The sequence below is a fragment of the Epinephelus moara genome, chromosome 4, assembly GCF_006386435.1.
Source record: "Epinephelus moara isolate mb chromosome 4, YSFRI_EMoa_1.0, whole genome shotgun sequence".
NCBI classification, from domain to species: domain Eukaryota; kingdom Metazoa; phylum Chordata; class Actinopteri; order Perciformes; family Serranidae; genus Epinephelus; species Epinephelus moara.
The window spans coordinates 6,760,425-6,779,715 of NC_065509.1; the positions used below are offsets into that span (position 1 = coordinate 6,760,425).

Consider the following 19,291-nt stretch of genomic DNA (forward strand, 5'->3'; position numbering starts at 1 on the left):
TTACTAACAGTGCTTTAGACGATAGAGACCTGATATTTAACAGTCCGCATTTAATTCTCCTGTTTTGTCTTTCTGTCACAGAAGAGGTTTTAATTTTTATGAGGTTGTTATGCACAACTCCTCTTTGTTTAATTTTAGATTTAAATAATTTAGGTGGTCGGGGGACAGACACCGTTTGTATAAAACTATGAAAACTATATGGGGAAATATGGGGAAACTGTACAAATTTCCTCTCCTGGATTCATAGTGTTGCAATCTGCTGTTCACATGAAAAGTGACAAAGACAGTTGTCTTCCTCCTGAGACTCAACTGCCTCTAAAGAATAGCTAGAGAGTGGAGTTGAAATCCTGGGCCCATCCTCACCTCCACACAGCTGACCAATCACTGTAATGAGGGTGTGAATGTAGACTTGTCAGTTTTGTAAAGTTATAGAACTGGTCGTACATAGCCCAGTTCAGATGTCTAAAGAGCAGTGTTGGGTAGTAATGCACAGTAACCCGTTACAGTAATAATATTACTTTTCTCAGTAATGAGAAGTATTAAGAATTTGTTACCTTGTTACAGCCTTACAATGGCTAAAAAAACCAAAGGTAGAATTTAATCATGGACAGCTGCAGGCTACAAAGAAGTGATGAAGCTTGTGGCTGGATATGTGTTGGATGAAATGTAGTGCATCTCCACAACTGACTCTCCATCTTTTAGACTGATCCTTGGGAAAATACCAGTCACAGGCAACAGAAGACTCCCTGTTAAAAAAAAAATCATTAGCAACCTGTCCAGAATTTGCTGCACCCTGCGGAGATTACCCTGACATTCACACAGAGGACACATGAAAAGTCTGAATTTTGAGGAGAAATTACTCATTTCCAAAGCAACACAAAAATAATATATTTAATAGTGTAATGATTTACTGCTGGCAGGAAGTAAAGTAAAATAAAAAATACACTGGAAAAGTGTAGTGAATAATGAGTTATACTAGGAGCAAGCAAGTACATCATTAGATGTATTTGTATCTATTCAACCACCTAAATGATCTAAATTTGTATATTTACTCGGAATGGGCGGTAGTTAAACATGAAGTTGGTGAGACTTAACCAAGATAGCAACATAAGTTGTTATATTTGTTATTGAATAGAAAAGTATTTACAGATCATTTTTGATCACCAGAGTACCCAAATGAGGATTTTCCTTCATCAGATGTACGGATATTGAAACTTTTACCCGAATGATACTCGAACTCATAAAAAGTACACTATCTGTGCTGGTGCTTATTTCATTCAAGTATTCAGCTCAACTCTTAAGTACACAAGTAAATTACATTTTTTGAGTAACGAGCCAAACACTGCTAAAAGATGTTGGGTATGGGATTTTTTGAGGCAAATCGACCAAACATCAAGTAGTTCTCATGAAGTATACCAACAACTAAAGGTTACCTAAGTTACAAAAGAAGATTTTTTTCTCAACACAACATGATCTGTGTTGTGGCTACTCCTCAGTACAACAACATTCCTTTGCTTCGAAAGTGGGACTATGTGCTGTTTGCCAAGTGTATGCATAAACAGTGTCCATGCTTGGCACTGTTTTTCTCCAGGGATGAAGTGTCAGTGGCTGCCTGTCTATCCTGATGATTTCTCTCTGGCAGAGCCAACAGGGAATGGACAGAGAAATCAATCACACTGTGGCCCAAACACTGATGCTGATGCTTGCAGATATTTTTCCTCCCTTTTTTTTCTGTGTTGAGGATTTATTTTAATACACTGTCAAGCCCATCGTTAAAGGCATCCCATAAAGGCGTAGAAGTGTGGGGGGATGCATATATATACCTCCCACTACCACCACTGCCATTACGGCTGCTTTCCCCCAAGGGACCTGATGTTTCTTCTAAATAAACCACCTCATCCAGGCAGCTGTGCTGTGCTAAATAGGGGCCAGCTTAGAGGAGCTGCTTTGTTTTCTGCTGCCAAACGCTGTTGAGATGGTAAATGTCTTTGATTAATGAAGGCATTTTTTTGTTGTTGTTGTTGCCATGGTTCCTTGGGAAGCTTGCAGAAATGGATTGAGAGAACACTTCATCCTTGACAAAGAAGGGTCAAAGTAATTCTAGCTTGTCCTGAGGAAAGATTAAAAAGCTACTTCTTGAAGGCTTCTCTCAGATGAGTGTACATAATGTGCATTAGTGGGCTGCTGGAACGAATAAATAAATAAAATAAAGCTACTTGGAGATCAATCCCTCTCTGATGGTCTGTTCCTCGCCAAGTGAGAAGAATGAGTCACTGGGAGGCCAGGAGTGATGGCCTGCTTCTTAACCAAATGAAACACTATGTTAAAGATAGACTCTGTTTTTTTTGTAGCACTCAACAGCTTCCACAAATCCCAGAACCTCCTCCCAGATCACTACTGATATCTGGAAACCTGACTGTCAGCTGTGTTGATGTGAATCAGAGCGGACCAGTCACAGTTGACCAGTATGTGAAATCAATTCTGTTGTATTTTGGGGAGCACCGATTGATAAATTCTTAACCGATATTGATATCCATGTTTAAAATAACAATTTGGCAGATAGCCAATACTGATGTTTTTTGTTGTTGTTGTTGTTTATTTTGTTTTTGTTGTCATTTATTCCTCCTTTTGTGTCAGGAAAACAAAGTATATAAACAAAATTATAAACAATTCATTATAAATAACCGAATTTGTGTACTATACATATATATATATATATATATATACATGTAAACAAAGTATATAAACAAAATTATACACAATTCATTATAAATAACCAAACTGTATACTATACATATATATATATACATATACACACATATATATATATATATATATATATACTTATACCATGGTCTGGGTGAATACTCGATTGTGATTGGCTGCAGGGTGTCCGTTAAAAAGTGTTGTAGGACACCTATAAAGAAGTTCCAGTCAAGTAGCCTGATTGTTCTAAATTATTGCGCTGGCTCAAACGCTAGTTGGTAACCGTGGCAACAGAAACTCAGAACATAAATTAACATACATTATTTCACAGTTTATTTATCACAACGGCAAGACAGTAGACAAGACATGAGTGATTTTATAGTTTCCTTTAACCTATTTGGTGAATTTGATAATTTTGAAGACTGGGATGCAGCAGAAGAGAAAGAGAGAAGAGAATATAAGAAGAAGGAGATGCGACACAAGGAGGTGACACCGGAGGAATTGAACAATTTAGAGGATGACAAGGACGAGGTAAACACAAAAAAAACCACGAAATGGGCAGTTAAAACATTAAGAGACTTCCTGGTTCAGAAAAACATGGACATCAACTTTGAGAGCTACACTGCCACTACTCTCAATGACATTTTGTGACTGTTTTATGCGTCTGTCCAGTCGACTAAGGAAGGAGGAGAATACAGTGTTGCCAGTTTGAGGAGTTTGAGAGCCGGCATTAATCGCCACTTAAGAGACGTCAACATCATCAGCGACACTGTGTTCAAGAGCAGTAATGCGGTTTTTAAGGCGAGACTGAAGCGTTACAGAAAGAGTGGCAAAGACACCAGCTTCCACCATCCTCGTATCCCTGAGTCGGACCTTGAGATAATCAGATGTTCATCTGCGCTGTCTCCCGATACGCCCCTCGTCCTCGTCAGAAAGGTGTGGTTTGACATCCAGCTGTGTTTGGCTCAGCGTGGCAGGGAGGGGAACCGTGAGCTGACCATGACATCTTTCAGCATCCAGAGAGACGAGGATGGCGTTGAATACGTCAGTCTAGCGCATAATCCTGACATCTCTAAATGTCCCCCAGATGCAAAATCTTTTTATCTGCACCCAAAGCGCTCCATCACCGTGGCATCTGATGTGTGGTACTCCAGGGAGCCGATGGGTGTCCACTACCTGGGAGACATGCTAAAAAAAATCGGTGAAGAGGTCTGTACAATTCTAATAATGTAGCCCTATGTATTATGCCTAACCCCTCTTCTGCCCTCATTAATAGCCTGTGTGTTTATTATTGTTTCTTTAAGGTGGGTCTGTCGCGGATTTACACGAACCACAGCCTCCGGAGCACGGCTGTGGGTCGACTCTCAGACGCCGGGCTGGAGACACGCCAGATCATGTCTGTGACGGGGCATCGCTGTGAAAGCAGCCTGCAGGCTTATTGGGCTCCGTCAGTCCAGGAGAGACGAGAATGGAGCAACATTTTGTCGTCCCGCAACGTCCCAACCAGCAGTGGTCAGGGTCCACAAACGTTAAATCTCCGTCCTTCAAATGCCACTATGATGGACATGCCAGTATCTCTATCAAATTTCACGATCAACGGCAATGTTGCATTTAATTTTAAATAGTTCGTCGCCTGTCTTTCTGTCTTGCTTACCTTACTTAGGCTACTTACTTGCTTGATACAGAGTGAATGGTGGATAATATTTATAAAAACGATTTAGGATAGACTTACTTGCTTGATACACATTTAATGATCAGAGTGAATGGTGGATAATATTTATTGCAATAAAAACGATTTAGGAAACTATCTGTGGACTTTGATTATTTGAAACAAAATTTCGCATCATCCTCTGGACACACACAAGCGGTAAGAGGTGCACTTGCCCTCTGAAATGATACTTTGTATCACGTAACATAACGTTAAGCAATCATCTCACTTCCCTCCACTGATTAGGCCTAATATAACAGCTGCGGCCGACCGAGCTGCAGGTTCTGTGGCCAGAGCCGGTTACCTTGGCAACGCGTCACAGCGAGAGATATTAAATAGTCCACTCAGCCGCTTCTTGTGAAAAACTTACGATTTTAAGGGTAAAAAACAACATTAACATATTAATAATTGATTTAATATTTATTTCTTTCGTAAGTGACCATGGTATAAGCGGGATAATGCCCTTCGAGGTGTCCATTATCAGAAATGAATGGACTTCGCAGAAGCAACCGTCCGATGCGAAGCGGAGGACGGTTCACGCCTCTGTGTCGTCCATTCATTTCTGATAATGGACACCTCGTCGGGCATTATCCCTTACATATATATATATATGTATATATGTATATATATATATATATATATATATATACATACATACAGTATATACTACTACTACTACCTTCACCCAATACTCATTTTGAGAGCATCATAATGTAACTCAATGCAACTTCCATCAGCAGTTAGTTATGGCCACCAGCTGATAGCAACTAACGTTTACTAGCTGTCATGTCAACACGGATTCATTGTTTACATAGTAGCATTAAACAATAGGGTGTGTCCACTGATGCATTAATCATGAGTTCACTGTGGCTTTTCGTCCCACAAGCATCCCTGTGAAGACCTATGATAGTCCTAAACAAGGTTTCTCTTGTTCCGGGGATGATGGGACTCTGTTAGTTTGGGGCCCTGGTTTTTAGCCTGTGCAAAAATTGATTAAAAAAACATAAGCCAAATGCTATCAGTGAATGTCATCTTATTTGCTGATGGGCCAATGGCAGTCAATAAGGCAAATATGAACCAAACCAATGTTTTGCCAATAACCTGGTGTAACTCCAATTGTATTTTTATTTAAGAAAATGGAGTGACACATTTCATATTCATTGAGAGTGAATAGAAAAGGTGAGAAACACACTTTTTGTAGGGCAAAATGTTTTTTGAAAAATTAATCAGTTATTTTGAGTTTACTGTTATGTTTGATCACTATCCACGTTTAGTTTAATTTTCTTTACCAGCAGTGAGCAGCTTCTTCCTTTCCTCTGTAAATTGTGCTGTGGAAAAGAAGTGTCCATTAAGAACACAGCCTGCATAGGCCCTACTGAATGTTTTGGGTGTACTATGAAGCCTGTCCATTTTCCAGTGTGAAGCCCTAGATTATATGGATTTGGGACACAGGTATTGTTTCACTGGACGGAGAGTTACAGCCCATTCTCATTCCAAAGTTATTAAATAAAAAAAAGTATCCTTGGGGAAGATACTCGCTCTTGATGGCTGTTCCATCAGTGTGTGAGTGCGTGTGAATTTACATTTCTCAGACTGTCGTATCTTGTCTCATCTCATTTCACTCACTTGAGTGGCACCGCTTATCAGGGTGCACAGATTTGATTGGCTGAGTAGCATCATGTGAGACTACTAATGTATGCAACTGGTCTGTGAGTTTGGGTCTGGGTCTGAATCTGGATAGGACAATATCAGGGTCCTGAGAGAGATGGCAGGTTAAGAAGGGCGACGCATTTTGTTCATTTTGCTAACAAGGGGAGGATGTCCCCCGGCATCCCGCTCAAATTGTATACTGGTCATAAATAGGTTTTATATTGGTAACCCTGTCACTAAATGTGTTCCATTAGTCTCGACATAGTGTGTCATTCTGAGCCTGCAACACATCATTTTACTTTTTTGCTAAGATTAACAAGATTTCACAGGAAGATTAATCACAGATTACTTTTTAAATGGTATTTCAAACAATGTCAGGTTGTATTAACAATTTCTGTGGAAGTTTCTGACAATGCTTTTAATTTTGCTCATAATTATTTGTGTCTTTTCGGTGATTGCAGTTTGTGTTACAATAATCTGACACAGTGTTCCTCCCTTCAAATACAAAGAGTGGAGCTGTCTGATCTGATTTGTTTTTTATTAGGAATCTGAGAGCAAGATGACACACGGGAGTATTATGATACAAAAATCCCAGAGGATAGCAGTTAATATTACTAAAAACAGTTATTTCCAAAGTGGTCCTCAGTGGAAATTACACTCTCAATACATGGAAACATACAAATCTATGGAAACAAACAAACTGTAATATATACCTACTCGTCCCCCTTGAAGCTCCACCCCCATGATTCAAATTCCATCCCTAAAAGGTGAACCAGGATCAGTTCATTTGCTGAAGTAATCAGGCTATAGCTGCTCTGCAAACAGTCATGCCAGTATCCCAGAAGTATCTGTGAAGCTCTGGTCATCACCGCTGTGCCAGAAGAGAAGCAGCTGGGATCCAAGGGGCTCCCCTGACCGGCCCTCAGGGGCCCGCTCTGCTTGGCCAACATGCAGAGTGAGGCAGGAAGTATCAGTCTCGCCTATCCTCCCAGGGTTAATTAAAACTCACCCCACGGCCCAAACACCACGGCCATAAGTCATGTCATGCTCACTGAGCCTGTAATGTGTGGAAGAAAGAGTAATACAAAGCAGTACAGGCAACACGTCTGTAATCTTAATTAAATACGCCCAGCTGTGCCCCCTTTTCTCCAGCACTCACTGGGTTCACGCTTAATTTGAACCATCCGCTCCTGTAGAAAGGCAGAATGGAAAAACAGGGAGAAAGAGAGATGGGGAGAAGGTGCTGTGTAGCACACTGAGAGGCTAAATCTATAAAAGGAACGGCTGAGTCGTTGATTAAAGTTGGTTACTGAAGCAGTTTAGGTGTAACCCTGGACATCCTCCCTCCGCTCTGGGAAGGAGGAAGAACAAGGAGGAGGGAGGAGGTTTACACAAGAAATAGAAGGGGAGGTTCCTACAGAGGGGTGGCTGCTGGACATTATTCATCAATGTGATACAAGGCTACTGTTTAAATCATCTGCAGGGAGCTTTGACTTCGATACATCACATATCTCCTGTCCCTTCACTGGAAAAAGAGAGTCTGTTCACACCCATGGATGGCACTGTCACATTGAAGATGTAAAGCTCATTAACTTTACACATCTGGGGATGTGATGTCAGCCTTTTGGCTCTGTGGTTGGCCAACTCACACTGTTTGTCAAGTGATTCAGAGGTCTGCTGTTCATTTTTGATCTTTGAAACAATTCTTGATGTGTTGAATTTGAAGATCTTCCCTGACAACTGAACAAAGTCAATCTGCCGAGAAAACAGCACGATACAGTCAAAAGCTCTATAACAAGACTGTAAGTGAACCTCGAGCTGAGGTTGTTTGATGCTGGCAGTCATGAATATCTACGATTTCTAGTTTTGATCCCTTGGCAAAAATACCAGGGAGGGCACTGCCAATACAGACATTATTAAGCCATGTTTCCACCAAATACTTTCAGTACCTCTGAAACCAAAGGTAAACCTTCAGACATGGTACCTAGCCCCTAAGTTTATTAAGCGTTTCCATTGCAAACAGTACTTGTAACTGTGGGTGGGGTTATTGTCAGGCACTGCTTAGTCTTGCACTTGCTGTATTTCCTCTTCTGCGATAACACAGAGGGTCTGCACCTCCTTTTTCATCCACAGAACAGGGTTGCATGCTGACATTTTTAAAACAATAAGAACAGGCTGGAGTGAGAGTTTCTTTCCATGGGATATTTTAAAATAGCAGGTTTATGTATAAAACTAAGCACAAAAAGTAGGGAAATTTGTGTTTAGTAGATTATTTCTATGCTTCTTGGCGATAAATCTTATACCGTTGGAAAGCTTGTTTATGTCCCTTTTAAATGGTGCCACATTTGTATGGAACATGCATTTGTGGGATGAGCAGCAGAGCTGAGTATGTGGGTTGCGCCCATGAAAAAAAGAATCTTCTCTGCCAATGCCAAACAGCTTCTTTTTTTTTGCCGTTGATTCTTGTTTGATGTTGTTTAGTGGATTGGATGATTGAAGTCTGAAGAGACAAGACATATTGGCAATTTAACAATTTATTCATTTAAGAAACAGGAGCCTCAGTAGGGTGTGGAAGAACCATACACAGCCACAACAGCCCAGCACCTCCTTCTCATGCTGGTCACCAGCCTGGTCACACACTGCTGTGGGATGGCATCCCAATCCTCAACCAGCATTTGTCGCAAGTCAGCCAACATGGTTGTGTTGGTCACTCTGGCACAAACAGCACGCCCAAGCTGATCCCACAAGTGTACAATGGGGTTGAGGTCGGGACTGCTGGCTGGCCATTCCATCCTCTCCACTCCCAAATTCTGGAGGTAGTCTCTGTTAAACCCCGCTCTGTGGGGGTGAGCATTGTCATCTTGGAGAATAGAGTTCGGTCCCAGACTGTGGAGATATGGGATTGCCACTGGTTCCATCTCAATATCTCTCTGCATTGAGATTGCCTAATTTTTCCAATCAGTACACATCTGTGTCTTCTCCACACTTTGACTCTATGATCCAACTGCCATAGGCAGAATCTGGACTCGTCGCTGTTCCTCCACATGTTCAGGTTCCTGTGCACCTGTTGCTGACAACAGTGCAAACAAACCTGATAGTGAAGGGCAGTCATGGCAGGCCTCCCTCGTCCAGCAGGCCTTGACTGCAAATCTGTAGAAGACTACCAAGGGTTCCTAAGTGCTGACAGGATGAGGAAACCGTCTTCTTGGGGTGCCATATTCTTGGGACGCCCACTTCACGGCCTGTCTCTGACATCCCCCGCTATATGGAACTTGGCCTTCAGTTTGCAGATGGTACTAGGGCTCACTCCAAATAATGCCGCAACTTGGTTTTGCGGATTCATCTTCATCCACAACTTTCCACAGTGGAAATGGAAAAAAAGCATACCAAACTGAACTGAACTGTACCGTACTGCTTTGTGGCTTTAATAAAAGTATTTCATTTATGCGCACAGTCCTGCATCACATGGGGTACCTGCTGGGTGACCCATAAAGGTGATTTTGTCCCAATTTTATTTCTAGGTTTGGTTCTAGATTAAACAAAGGACATGTTGGCCGGATGGATGAGCAATTTATTAAAATACAATGAAAATATTAATGATCTAATTTAATGTTTTAATCCTCCGACTGCAGCCTTCGTGTGTCGGCTCTGTCTTCTGTGCCACCTGAAATACGAGAGCCATTTCAATCATATTGCTAACAGGCGTGTGAACCGTGGAGATGTTCTGCTTAATAACAGTGCATGATAATTATAGATATGCAGTTTCGGTGTGGGCCACGGATCTTGTGCCAACAGGTCAGGTCAGGTTGTGCAACTTATCATATGTGCAGGTAGTGGGGAGGGTGCAATATTGTACACTGCAGTGTCACCTCGGGAAAATCAGACCAGTGTAGGACTCTATTTTAGAGTAGCCTAAATACTGCTGCTTATACATTATATAGGAATAAATGTTATGCACTGGCCACTTCACATGCTAGATAAACAATAAGAAATTATAGTGTACTAAATAATATAGTTTAAAAAACAGCAATATTATATACATGTGTTTACAGTACTTACTATATGATAAACTATTTATATACATGTGATCCTCCTTGGATCAGACTTGGTTCTGACCTGTCAAAGCATGGATACAGGACCTCTGGGATGTGCTCTGTGGTGTCTGGCACCAGGGTGTTGTGAGGTTGGGTACCAGCACTGGTAATTACAATAATCATCTGCTCATAGTGATCAGTTTGAACTTGACAGATGTGATCACTGTAACGGCTCATCTAAACTCCCTTTACATATGAAAATAGATGCATCCGTTCCAAATGTTGTAAATGTTCATGTCCTTATACTTCCATTCATCCATACGTTGTCATACATACAGCCAATAAATGGCACCAGAGGGCAGACTCAAAAGTTTTTCACAACAACAAACGAGGCGATGATGGAGAAGGTCATAATAATGGACCTTTTAATTGAGGAAGTGTTGTATACATTGGTGGTCTGTGAAGCCATTAAATACATTGTGACATGTGGACAGAGAATTCATTTCACTATATTATTGATTTGTTTAAAACCTAACCTTAAGCTTTTACAAATACGGACAAAATGAATGAAGTGCTGACAGGGTGCTCTGTGCATGTCTCCATGTGTTTTACCATTTTTGTCTGCCTGTCTGGTGCCTACCTGTTTGGACCCCAGCTTCCCTGCTCTCTTGCTGGTTTATTGTCTCTACCAAGCCTGCCTGGTATTGATCCCCCCCTGTTTTCTTACTACGAATAAAGCTAAACATTTCACTTCACCTGTCTGGTCTGAGTTATGCTTTTGTGTCCAACCCCAGTGTAAAGAGTTGTTAACTTGGGTAAAACTTCTGTTTCAAAAAAGTTATCATGACCTTGAGGCCAAAACCAAAGGCTGGGACTTTCATCCAAACTCAGTTTGGTAAACCCTTCTTTTACATTCTGACTGTGTAATTCAACTCACACTGCTAATTTGACCGCAGTACAAGTCAGAAATGGTAAAGAAAATGACATTTTCCCTACAGAACAAATCCCCCGACACCTTCATCACACAAACATATGGCAAGCTGCAATGAATGTTGATGTGTAATTATCACTTCTTATGCATGAAGAAATGGAATTCGTTAAGCCATGTTAGAAAAGAAATACAGGCAATTGGGTTAATTTAAAGGTGTAGAAGACATGTGAGAAGACATGGAAGAAGAAATGGAAGATAATATTGAACACAGAGCCAACACCTACCTATTTACTAAGAAAATGGCATTGAGCAAATGTGTGCTGCATTTTTACTGACTCACAGTCTGTGTGTATTTAGTGCCTGGTTTACTGTGTTCATTATAGAGTCCAGTCCAAGAAGCATCCTGTGAGGGGAGGAGAGCTCATCAGCTCAGGATTCTATCAGATCACTAAGCTTAGAAAAGAAATAATAACATAGTGATCATGATTACAAAACTATCTTTGTTCGTGGTTAAACTCTACATTAGGATGCATTTAACATGGGAATAAGAGGAGATTAAGTGATAGAATAAGACAAGAGTGCAGCAGGTGGAGGCGACGATGCTAACAACTGTACCACTTGTTTGCATTACAATTATCATATTGTGTTCATTAATAATAGCCTAATTGCTTCATTTTTCTAATAATTGGTTTTTTTTTCCGGGTATATACCAACCTGTTGTCAATCCCAGGCTGTACAATGCCAATGCTTTGTCAAGCCCCTTGGTGTCTCATAGCAATGCACATAACACTCTTTACATATCTATGTGCTGCACAGCTGAAACACATTATAACACATGGTTAATGTTGTGAAATTGTTGTGGTTAGGCTGACACATTAAAAAAAATACTTGGTTAGGTTTGAAAATGTTGCATCTTCATAAATAATCCATTGTCCATGAGGGAACTTGTTTCAAAGGTCTTTACTGAACCAATCTTGCAGCATAACACATATATATATCTCTGGCTTCGTGCCTTCAGCATTCTACTTCTTCTGCATGCATAACATTGACCTTAGCAACTCTAACAGTCTCAGTTCACCCTCTGCTGGACTCTTAGGTACTGCAACATAACACCCAAGGACTAATAATTCTCTCTGCAGGGAGTATCAACTGTAACCAATGTAAATATGTAGATATGTAAATAAGTGTAAATATACAAACAACAAATGATTATCTGCGATACAACATCTCCTCCCCCGTAAGTTAACAACTTGTTCTAAACAAAAATGTTATATATATATATATGTATATATATGCTGAATAATACACATACATTAAAATAGGACAGTAGAACAATTATAATTTTTTTTTTTTAAAAACTGTCCTTTCCTGAGGTACATCCTTTCAGTGAGATCCAGAGCGCACTGTTGCTCTATTCCTGGAAAGATCTCACTCTATCTAACAAAGTCCTTGAGACGCACAGGTGACCGTCTCTCTCTCTGGGAACGTCGCACCACTGGTGCAACTAGTCAGTCTGGTTGAGCCTGAGTGCGTGGAGCAGGCTGTGACTCCTGTGGCTCACATGACGGAGGTTGCGGTGTTGTGTCCATCACTGAAGGCAAGCAGCCCTCGGAGCCTGCTTCCGTGTCAGGCAGCAGCTCCAGCTCTGTGTCAGGTTCACTGGGAACAGTGTCTGTCAGTCTGGCTCTAACCTGATACACATGCCGCTTTATGGTTTGACCACTTCTGATGGTGACGGTGTACGACACTGGACCTAATGAGCTCGCAATAACAGCTGGGATCCACTTTGGACTGTAGGAGTAGTTTCTGATGAACACACTGTCCCCTGGTACGAATCTTCTCAGTCTTTTCTTTGTGTCATGATTCTCTTTCTGTTTCAGTTGTTTTTGCTGCACTCTTGTTTTCACATCAGGCATGAGCAGGTCAAAAGCTGATCGGAGTCTCCGTGACATCATCAGTTCTGCAGGTGACAAGCCTGTTGTTGCATGCGGTGTGATTCGATAACTGAACAGAAATCTGGACAGTCTGGTTTGCAATGTGTCACCTTTTACCTTCTTCATCCCCTCCTTGAAAGTCTGCACCGCCCTCTCTGCCAGACCGTTGGAGGAAGGGTGGAAAGGTGCTGACCTTACATGATCAATGCCATTTTGTTTCATAAATGCCTCAAATTCAGCACTTGTGAAACATGTTCCGTTGTCTGATACCAACATCTTCGGCAGACCAAACACACTGAAACTCTGTCGCAGTTTCTCGATGGTGGTTTGTGATGTAGGTAATTTCACCGGGTAAATGTCCATCCACTTGGAATGAGCATCCACAATGAGCAGAAACATCTCACCAAGGAAAGGCCCTGCATAGTCCATGTGGATCCTGGACCACGGCGACTCTGGCCATTCCCATGGGTGTAATGGTGCAGTGGGTGGTGACTTGTGGTGTTTTTGACATTCTTCACACGACTGCGCTTCCCTTTCAATGTTCTCATCCATACCTGGCCACCATACATATGACCTTGCCAGGCCTTTCATCTTTGACATGCCCATATGAGTCTGGTGCAGAAGCTTCAGTATTTTGCCTTTGGTGGGGATGACTACTCTGGCTCCCCAGAGCACACATCCATCCCTCACACTCAGTTCCATTTTTCTTTGTTGATATGGCTTGAAGCGAGCCTCTGTTTGTGCAGGCCAGCCTTTTAAGGTGTACTCATGGACTTGGGACAAGATGACATCCTTAGCTGTCCAGCGTTTGATTTGCGTGGTGTCAACTAGTGTGTCGTCCAGTACATCCATCATCAAGACTTGTTCGGTCATCTCCTTTTCAGGCACTGTTTCCGGCACAGGCAATCTGCTGAGCGCATCCACATTTGCATGGTGTTTGCCTGGCTTGTACACGATGTTGTACTCATAAGCGCTCAATGTCACAGCCCATCTTTGCACTCTCGGTGAGCCCATCTGAGATATAGACTTCTTCATGTTGAAAAGAGAAATCAGCGGCTTATGGTCTGTGTAAATAGTGAAAACTCGGCCGTACAAGTATTTGTGGAATCTCTTGATACCAAACATTACAGCTAAGCCTTCTTTGTCAAGCTGAGAGTACCTCTTTTCAGCAGGTGAGAGTGTGCGTGACATGAACCCCAGCGGTTTTTCACTGCCATCGTCCATCCTGTGTGACAGTACGGCTCCCACACCGTATGGTGACGCATCGCATGAGAGAAGTAACTCTCGGTCGGCAGAGTAGTGAATTAACACATCAGCTGAGTTCAGCAGCGTCTTGGATTTTTGAAACGCTTCCTCTTGTTTCTTTTGCCATGTCCAGTTTACATTCTGTCTCAAAAGTTCATGTAGGGGGGCCAACAGGGTTGCCAGGTTGGGGAGGAATTTGTTGTAATAGTTTAACAAACCCAAGTATGCTTTGAGTTCTGTGACATTTGTGGGAGTAGGAGCATCCATGATGGCTTTAACTTTCTTCTCCACAGGGTGGAGCCCCTGTGCATCCACTCTGTGCCCCAAGTACTCCACTTCTTTTTGCATGAAGGCGCACTTAGTTCTTTTCAGCCGCAGACCAGCCTCTTCCAACCTGCTCAACACCTCGGCTAAGTTCTTCAGGTGGTCTGCCTCGTCCTCCCCGCTCACCAAAATGTCATCTAAATAAACAGCCACCAGAGGTATCCTTTTCAAAAGGCCTTCCATTGTCCTCTGGGATATGGCTGGCGCAGACGCCACTCCAAAAGGCAGTCTGTTGTACGTGAATAGACCTCGGTGCGTGTTCACTGTCACATACTTTTTGGATTCCTCATCCAGGAGTATTTGTTGGTAAGCGTGACTCATATCTAGTTTGGAGAACTGCTTTCCTCCAGAGAGCGCTGCGAACAGGTCCTCCACTTTGGGTATTGGATACTGTTCCAGGGAAGCCACTGTATTTACAGTAAGCTTGTAGTCTCCGCACAGTCTTACAGTCCCTATAGGCTTCCGGATTGGCACAACAGGCGCCACCCATTCAGCGTATTTCACTGGCTAGATGATGTCGGTCTATTTCCTCATCTACTTTTGCTCGCATGGCAAAAGGAACAGACCGTGGGCGGAAGAAGCGTGGGGTGGCACCCTGTTTTACATGAATGGTAGCTTTGGTGCCTTTCAGGGTGCTCAACTCCTCTTTGAACACGTCCTCGTGCTTGTTTAACACTTGCTGTAGTGTGTTTTCTGTTGTCTTGATCTTGTGCACCTTTCCAGCTTTGCGTCTGTTTTTGATTTCTCTCCAGTCCAGATATATGTCCTCTAGCCAGCCTCGCCCTAGCAAACTGGGGCCGTCCCCTTTGGCCACGACAAGGGGCAGTTTCTTTCTCTGCTGCTGATATCTGACTCTGACAAGTGTGGCACCAATCACCTTAACAGGATTAATTTTGATGGGCCTCAGACTAGGTAGTTTGGTGTGTCTCCATGTCTCTTTAAATGTCTCTTCATTCATGACTGTTAGGCAACATCCAGTGTCAATTTCAAAGGTTACATCTTTCTCATTGAGTTTCATATCCACAGTGTAGGGGTCTACTTTTCTCAGGTGCACTGCGCTCTGTCGCCCTAATTTGTACAGTTTGCTCTGATGCTTTTGTCTACACTTGATGCAGTTCAATGTGAAGGAGTCATCAGTTTTACTTTCATCTTCTGTCTCGAGTACTTTGTGAGAATGGTAGCATGAACTCCGCTTTTTGTCTTTCTTTTCATTTGCAAGTCCATGTTTTTTCTGGTTCAGTTTAGCTTTGCTTCTACAAGCTCTTGCTATATGTCCAACTTTACCACAAGCATGACATTTCTCTTGTTTGTACTTACAGTCTGCTGCAGTGTGCCTGGTCCCTTTGCACCGGTAGCACTCTCTGCTGTCCCCTTTAAAGGTGCGAGCCTCCTGCTGTTCATTGTTTATGCTGAAACATTTTGCCGACGCACCAGTCTGCAGGTCCTGTGCATTTTTATTTGCCGTCTCATGTGATACAGCGATTGACAGGGCCTTTTCAAAAGTGAGGTCTGTTTCTGGCAGGAGACGCCTCTGGATTCTGTCATCATTAATCCCACAAACAATCCTGTCTCTTAACATCTGTTGCAGGGTATTGCCGTAGTTACAATCTTGCGCTAAACGGCGCAGCTCGGCCACATATTCCAAGACTGTTTCGTTGGGCTTGCGGTTGTGAGAGTCAAATTTGTACCTTTGCACAATTTCACTGGGCTTTGGATCAAAGTGATTTTTCATCAGGAGTACAAGCTCTTGGAAGGATTTATCTTTAGGCTTGTCCGGGCTGAAAAGGTTGCGCATCAGGCTGTAGGTCGATGCTCCTACGACACTTATCAGTATAGCTTTTTGCATGTCTGCATTGTCAATTTGACTGGCCGCGAAAAACTGCTCGAGTATTTCAGTATACTCATCCCAGGTCTGATTCTTGGGATCAAACGCTGCTAGCGTGCCAATTGTAGCCATACCTCTCTTCTTAGCCGGAAGCTAACTGCAGTCACTCGTTAGCTAGCCGAACCTGTACCGACTCCCTCGTGATTTTCTTTTAAAATCCTTCCGACGGCTGTCCTCCCCCAGACTAGTCCTCGTCGCCAAAAAGATGTTGCATCTTCATAAATAATCCATTGTCCACGAGGGAACTTGTTTCAAAGGTCTTTACTGAACCAGTCTTGCAGCATAACACATATATATATCTCCGGCTTCGTGCCTTCAGCATTCTACTTCTTCTGCATGCATAACATTGACCTTAGCAACTCTAACAGTCTCAGTTCGCCCTCTGCTGGATTCTTAGGTACTGCAACATAACACCCAAGGACTAATAATTCTCTCTGCAGGGAGTATCCACTGTAACCAATGTAAATATGTAAATAATAAGTGTAAATATACAAACAACAAATGATTATCTGCGATACCACAGAAAAACAATCTTGTCTTTGCGTAAAATAAGCCAACCAGTTCCTTACGGAACCTAATGTGACATAAATATGGCACATGAGTGACGTCAGTGCCCATTGACAGTACATAAATGGCCTAAAGTTATATTAAAACAACACTGACCTTTGGTGTCCCATGGGACATGAACTGCGGTCTCCAGAGTGAAAGTCCTATTTTGTTTGACCCATCCAACTCCCCTCCCACCCTTGATTTTCTTGCTCTTTATACTACATCAGTTTCTCTTGTAGGGGAAATACCTCTTTTAGAATATTTGCACTTGTAATAATGAATTTGGTGCACCACCTCCTAACGAGGGAAGCGACTAATCAAATTAATAACTCTGTAAATTACTTATTAATTTGTCAGCACGCTTATCAATAATGAATCAATCTCAATATCTGGGTTATGAATTCTCTAGACAGTGATCTCAGCTCCTGTACACAAGATATACATCACAAACAACGACTTGGCAATAAATGAAGATTTATTTAACTAAATGGGTAACACTGAGTAAATGAATAGCAAATGATGATTATATGACACAACACAAAATTAACAGTATATATATGAATGAAATGAGAAGTAACACTCATTTGATTTGATTGATTGATTTGCTTAGCCTGTGGAATCATCTTCCTGTTACGGTCCGGGAGGCAGACACTGTCTCCACATTTAAGACTAGANTTAACAGTATATATATGAATGAAATGAGAAGTAACACTCATTTGATTTGATTGATTGATTTGCTTAGTTTGGCGATAGTGGGAGAGTAGCCTATATTAAAACAGCCTATGTTATCAATGGGGACCGCAGGAATGCGCAAAACCATTCACTTGTACCTAATGAAACCTAAATTAAAATCGGGATAATTAACTAAGCCTCCTGTTCAACCTCTCTCTTCACCGCACAGCAGTTAACTCAGATTATGGAAGTTTTTGGCCTACTTTCAACAGCGGGGGTCACCGGTGGAGCTTTTTCAGGGTCCCTGGACTGTCGCTCAGCTGCTCCTGGGTTTTCCAGCAGAATAGCACGGCTGTTTCACAGCCGGGAGAGCGGTTGAATTCGCGATGTCCTGTGGGTACCCAGCTGGTTGGCCCACGGTGGAGAAGGCCTGTTGGCTGGATGGAGGACCACTGTGGCAAGTGGCAGGCAGCCGGTTCCAAGGAATCTGGAGCGAAGAGGTGGTCGACAGGTGCTGGTCTGCTTCATTCTGGTTACTTGTTTATAATAATGTGACAACAATATCGCTGGCCGTTCGATATTGCTGTCAAAGTTACTACTACGCGTAAAAATGTTGAAAACACTGGAGATGAAAGAAAACTGGATCGATAAAATTTCAAAGTTCAAAATAACTTTGCTCGTGAGCACAAAAGGTTAAAAACGTAATAACGGAAATTACGCACTACCAAAAAGGTAAAATGTGAACAAATACGGCAGACAAAAACGAGAAAAAAATTGAAGCAAGAGTTAAAAGTTAAGAGCACGTAAAACAAGACAAGATGAAAAATTAAGAGAAGAAGCTAAGAGCAAGAGAAATTAACAGAAGAAAGTAGACAAGAGGAAGTAAGAGATAAGACAAGGGTTTGAGAGAAGAGAAGCAGAGAAGAATATGAGAGCAAGCGGCGCCCGGGTATTTCACGGAGTCAAAAAGTGGGCGGCGAGCCTGATAAGAAGGGGGTTTTTCCTCGTGATAAGGAATATATCCCTATTGAGATATAATCAGGGGAAACTTTAATTCTTTCCTGATACAAGGTCGCTTACTCTTCCCACTTTGGTCCACATTGTTTCTTAGCATCCAATTAAATATACACATTAACATTAAATCAAAATACACTTATTATGCCGTGATAACAGCTAGCCTACGTTAAATACACACACTCTGACTAATTCAATGACAATGTATAATGAGAAACAGAATGGAGGAACACATAGTCATGCAACAAGTTGATTAATAATACCTAATTATATCTTCACTGAATATATATATAAAGTGGACTTCCTTACGGTAATTCTTCTTAACTCCGCCACAAGATGGCAATATGGCTATATGTTAGAGAGTTGAAATTAATATTTAATTCTGCCACATATCAAAACTTTGTTCTTAACAGAGTTGAAGCAAAGTACCATTCATATAACACATGGTCATGTGCACATACAAATCAGGACATGTTAAACGGTAATAAAAAGGCACAAGGATCTGACACATACATTTCAGTCCTGTTACAATAGAACATTTGTGTCTCTTTGGAGTTACATGTAAGTGGCAGGATGCGGTCATCAAAGGGTGCATTGTTTTTCAAAGTAGAGCTGGTAATTAAAATGTTACGTCGGGGT

At 41.9% G+C, this 19,291-nt stretch overlaps 1 protein-coding gene and 1 pseudogene across 1 annotated transcript; one reads left to right on the plus strand and one right to left on the minus strand.

The window, feature by feature from the left end:
- The first annotated feature begins 3,177 nt into the window (after positions 1 to 3,177).
- Positions 3,178 to 4,787, plus strand: LOC126388658 (uncharacterized). Its single transcript, XM_050041878.1, has 3 exons — positions 3,178 to 3,237; positions 3,379 to 3,915; positions 4,011 to 4,787. The coding sequence occupies exons 1-3, from the start codon at positions 3,178 to 3,180 to the stop codon at positions 4,329 to 4,331; spliced, it is 918 nt and encodes a 305-aa protein (XP_049897835.1). The 3' UTR covers positions 4,332 to 4,787.
- Positions 4,788 to 12,537: 7,750 nt separating this feature from the next.
- On the minus strand, positions 12,538 to 16,489 carry LOC126388660 (uncharacterized protein K02A2.6-like; annotated as a pseudogene).
- Between the last annotated feature and the right edge of the window lie 2,802 nt (positions 16,490 to 19,291).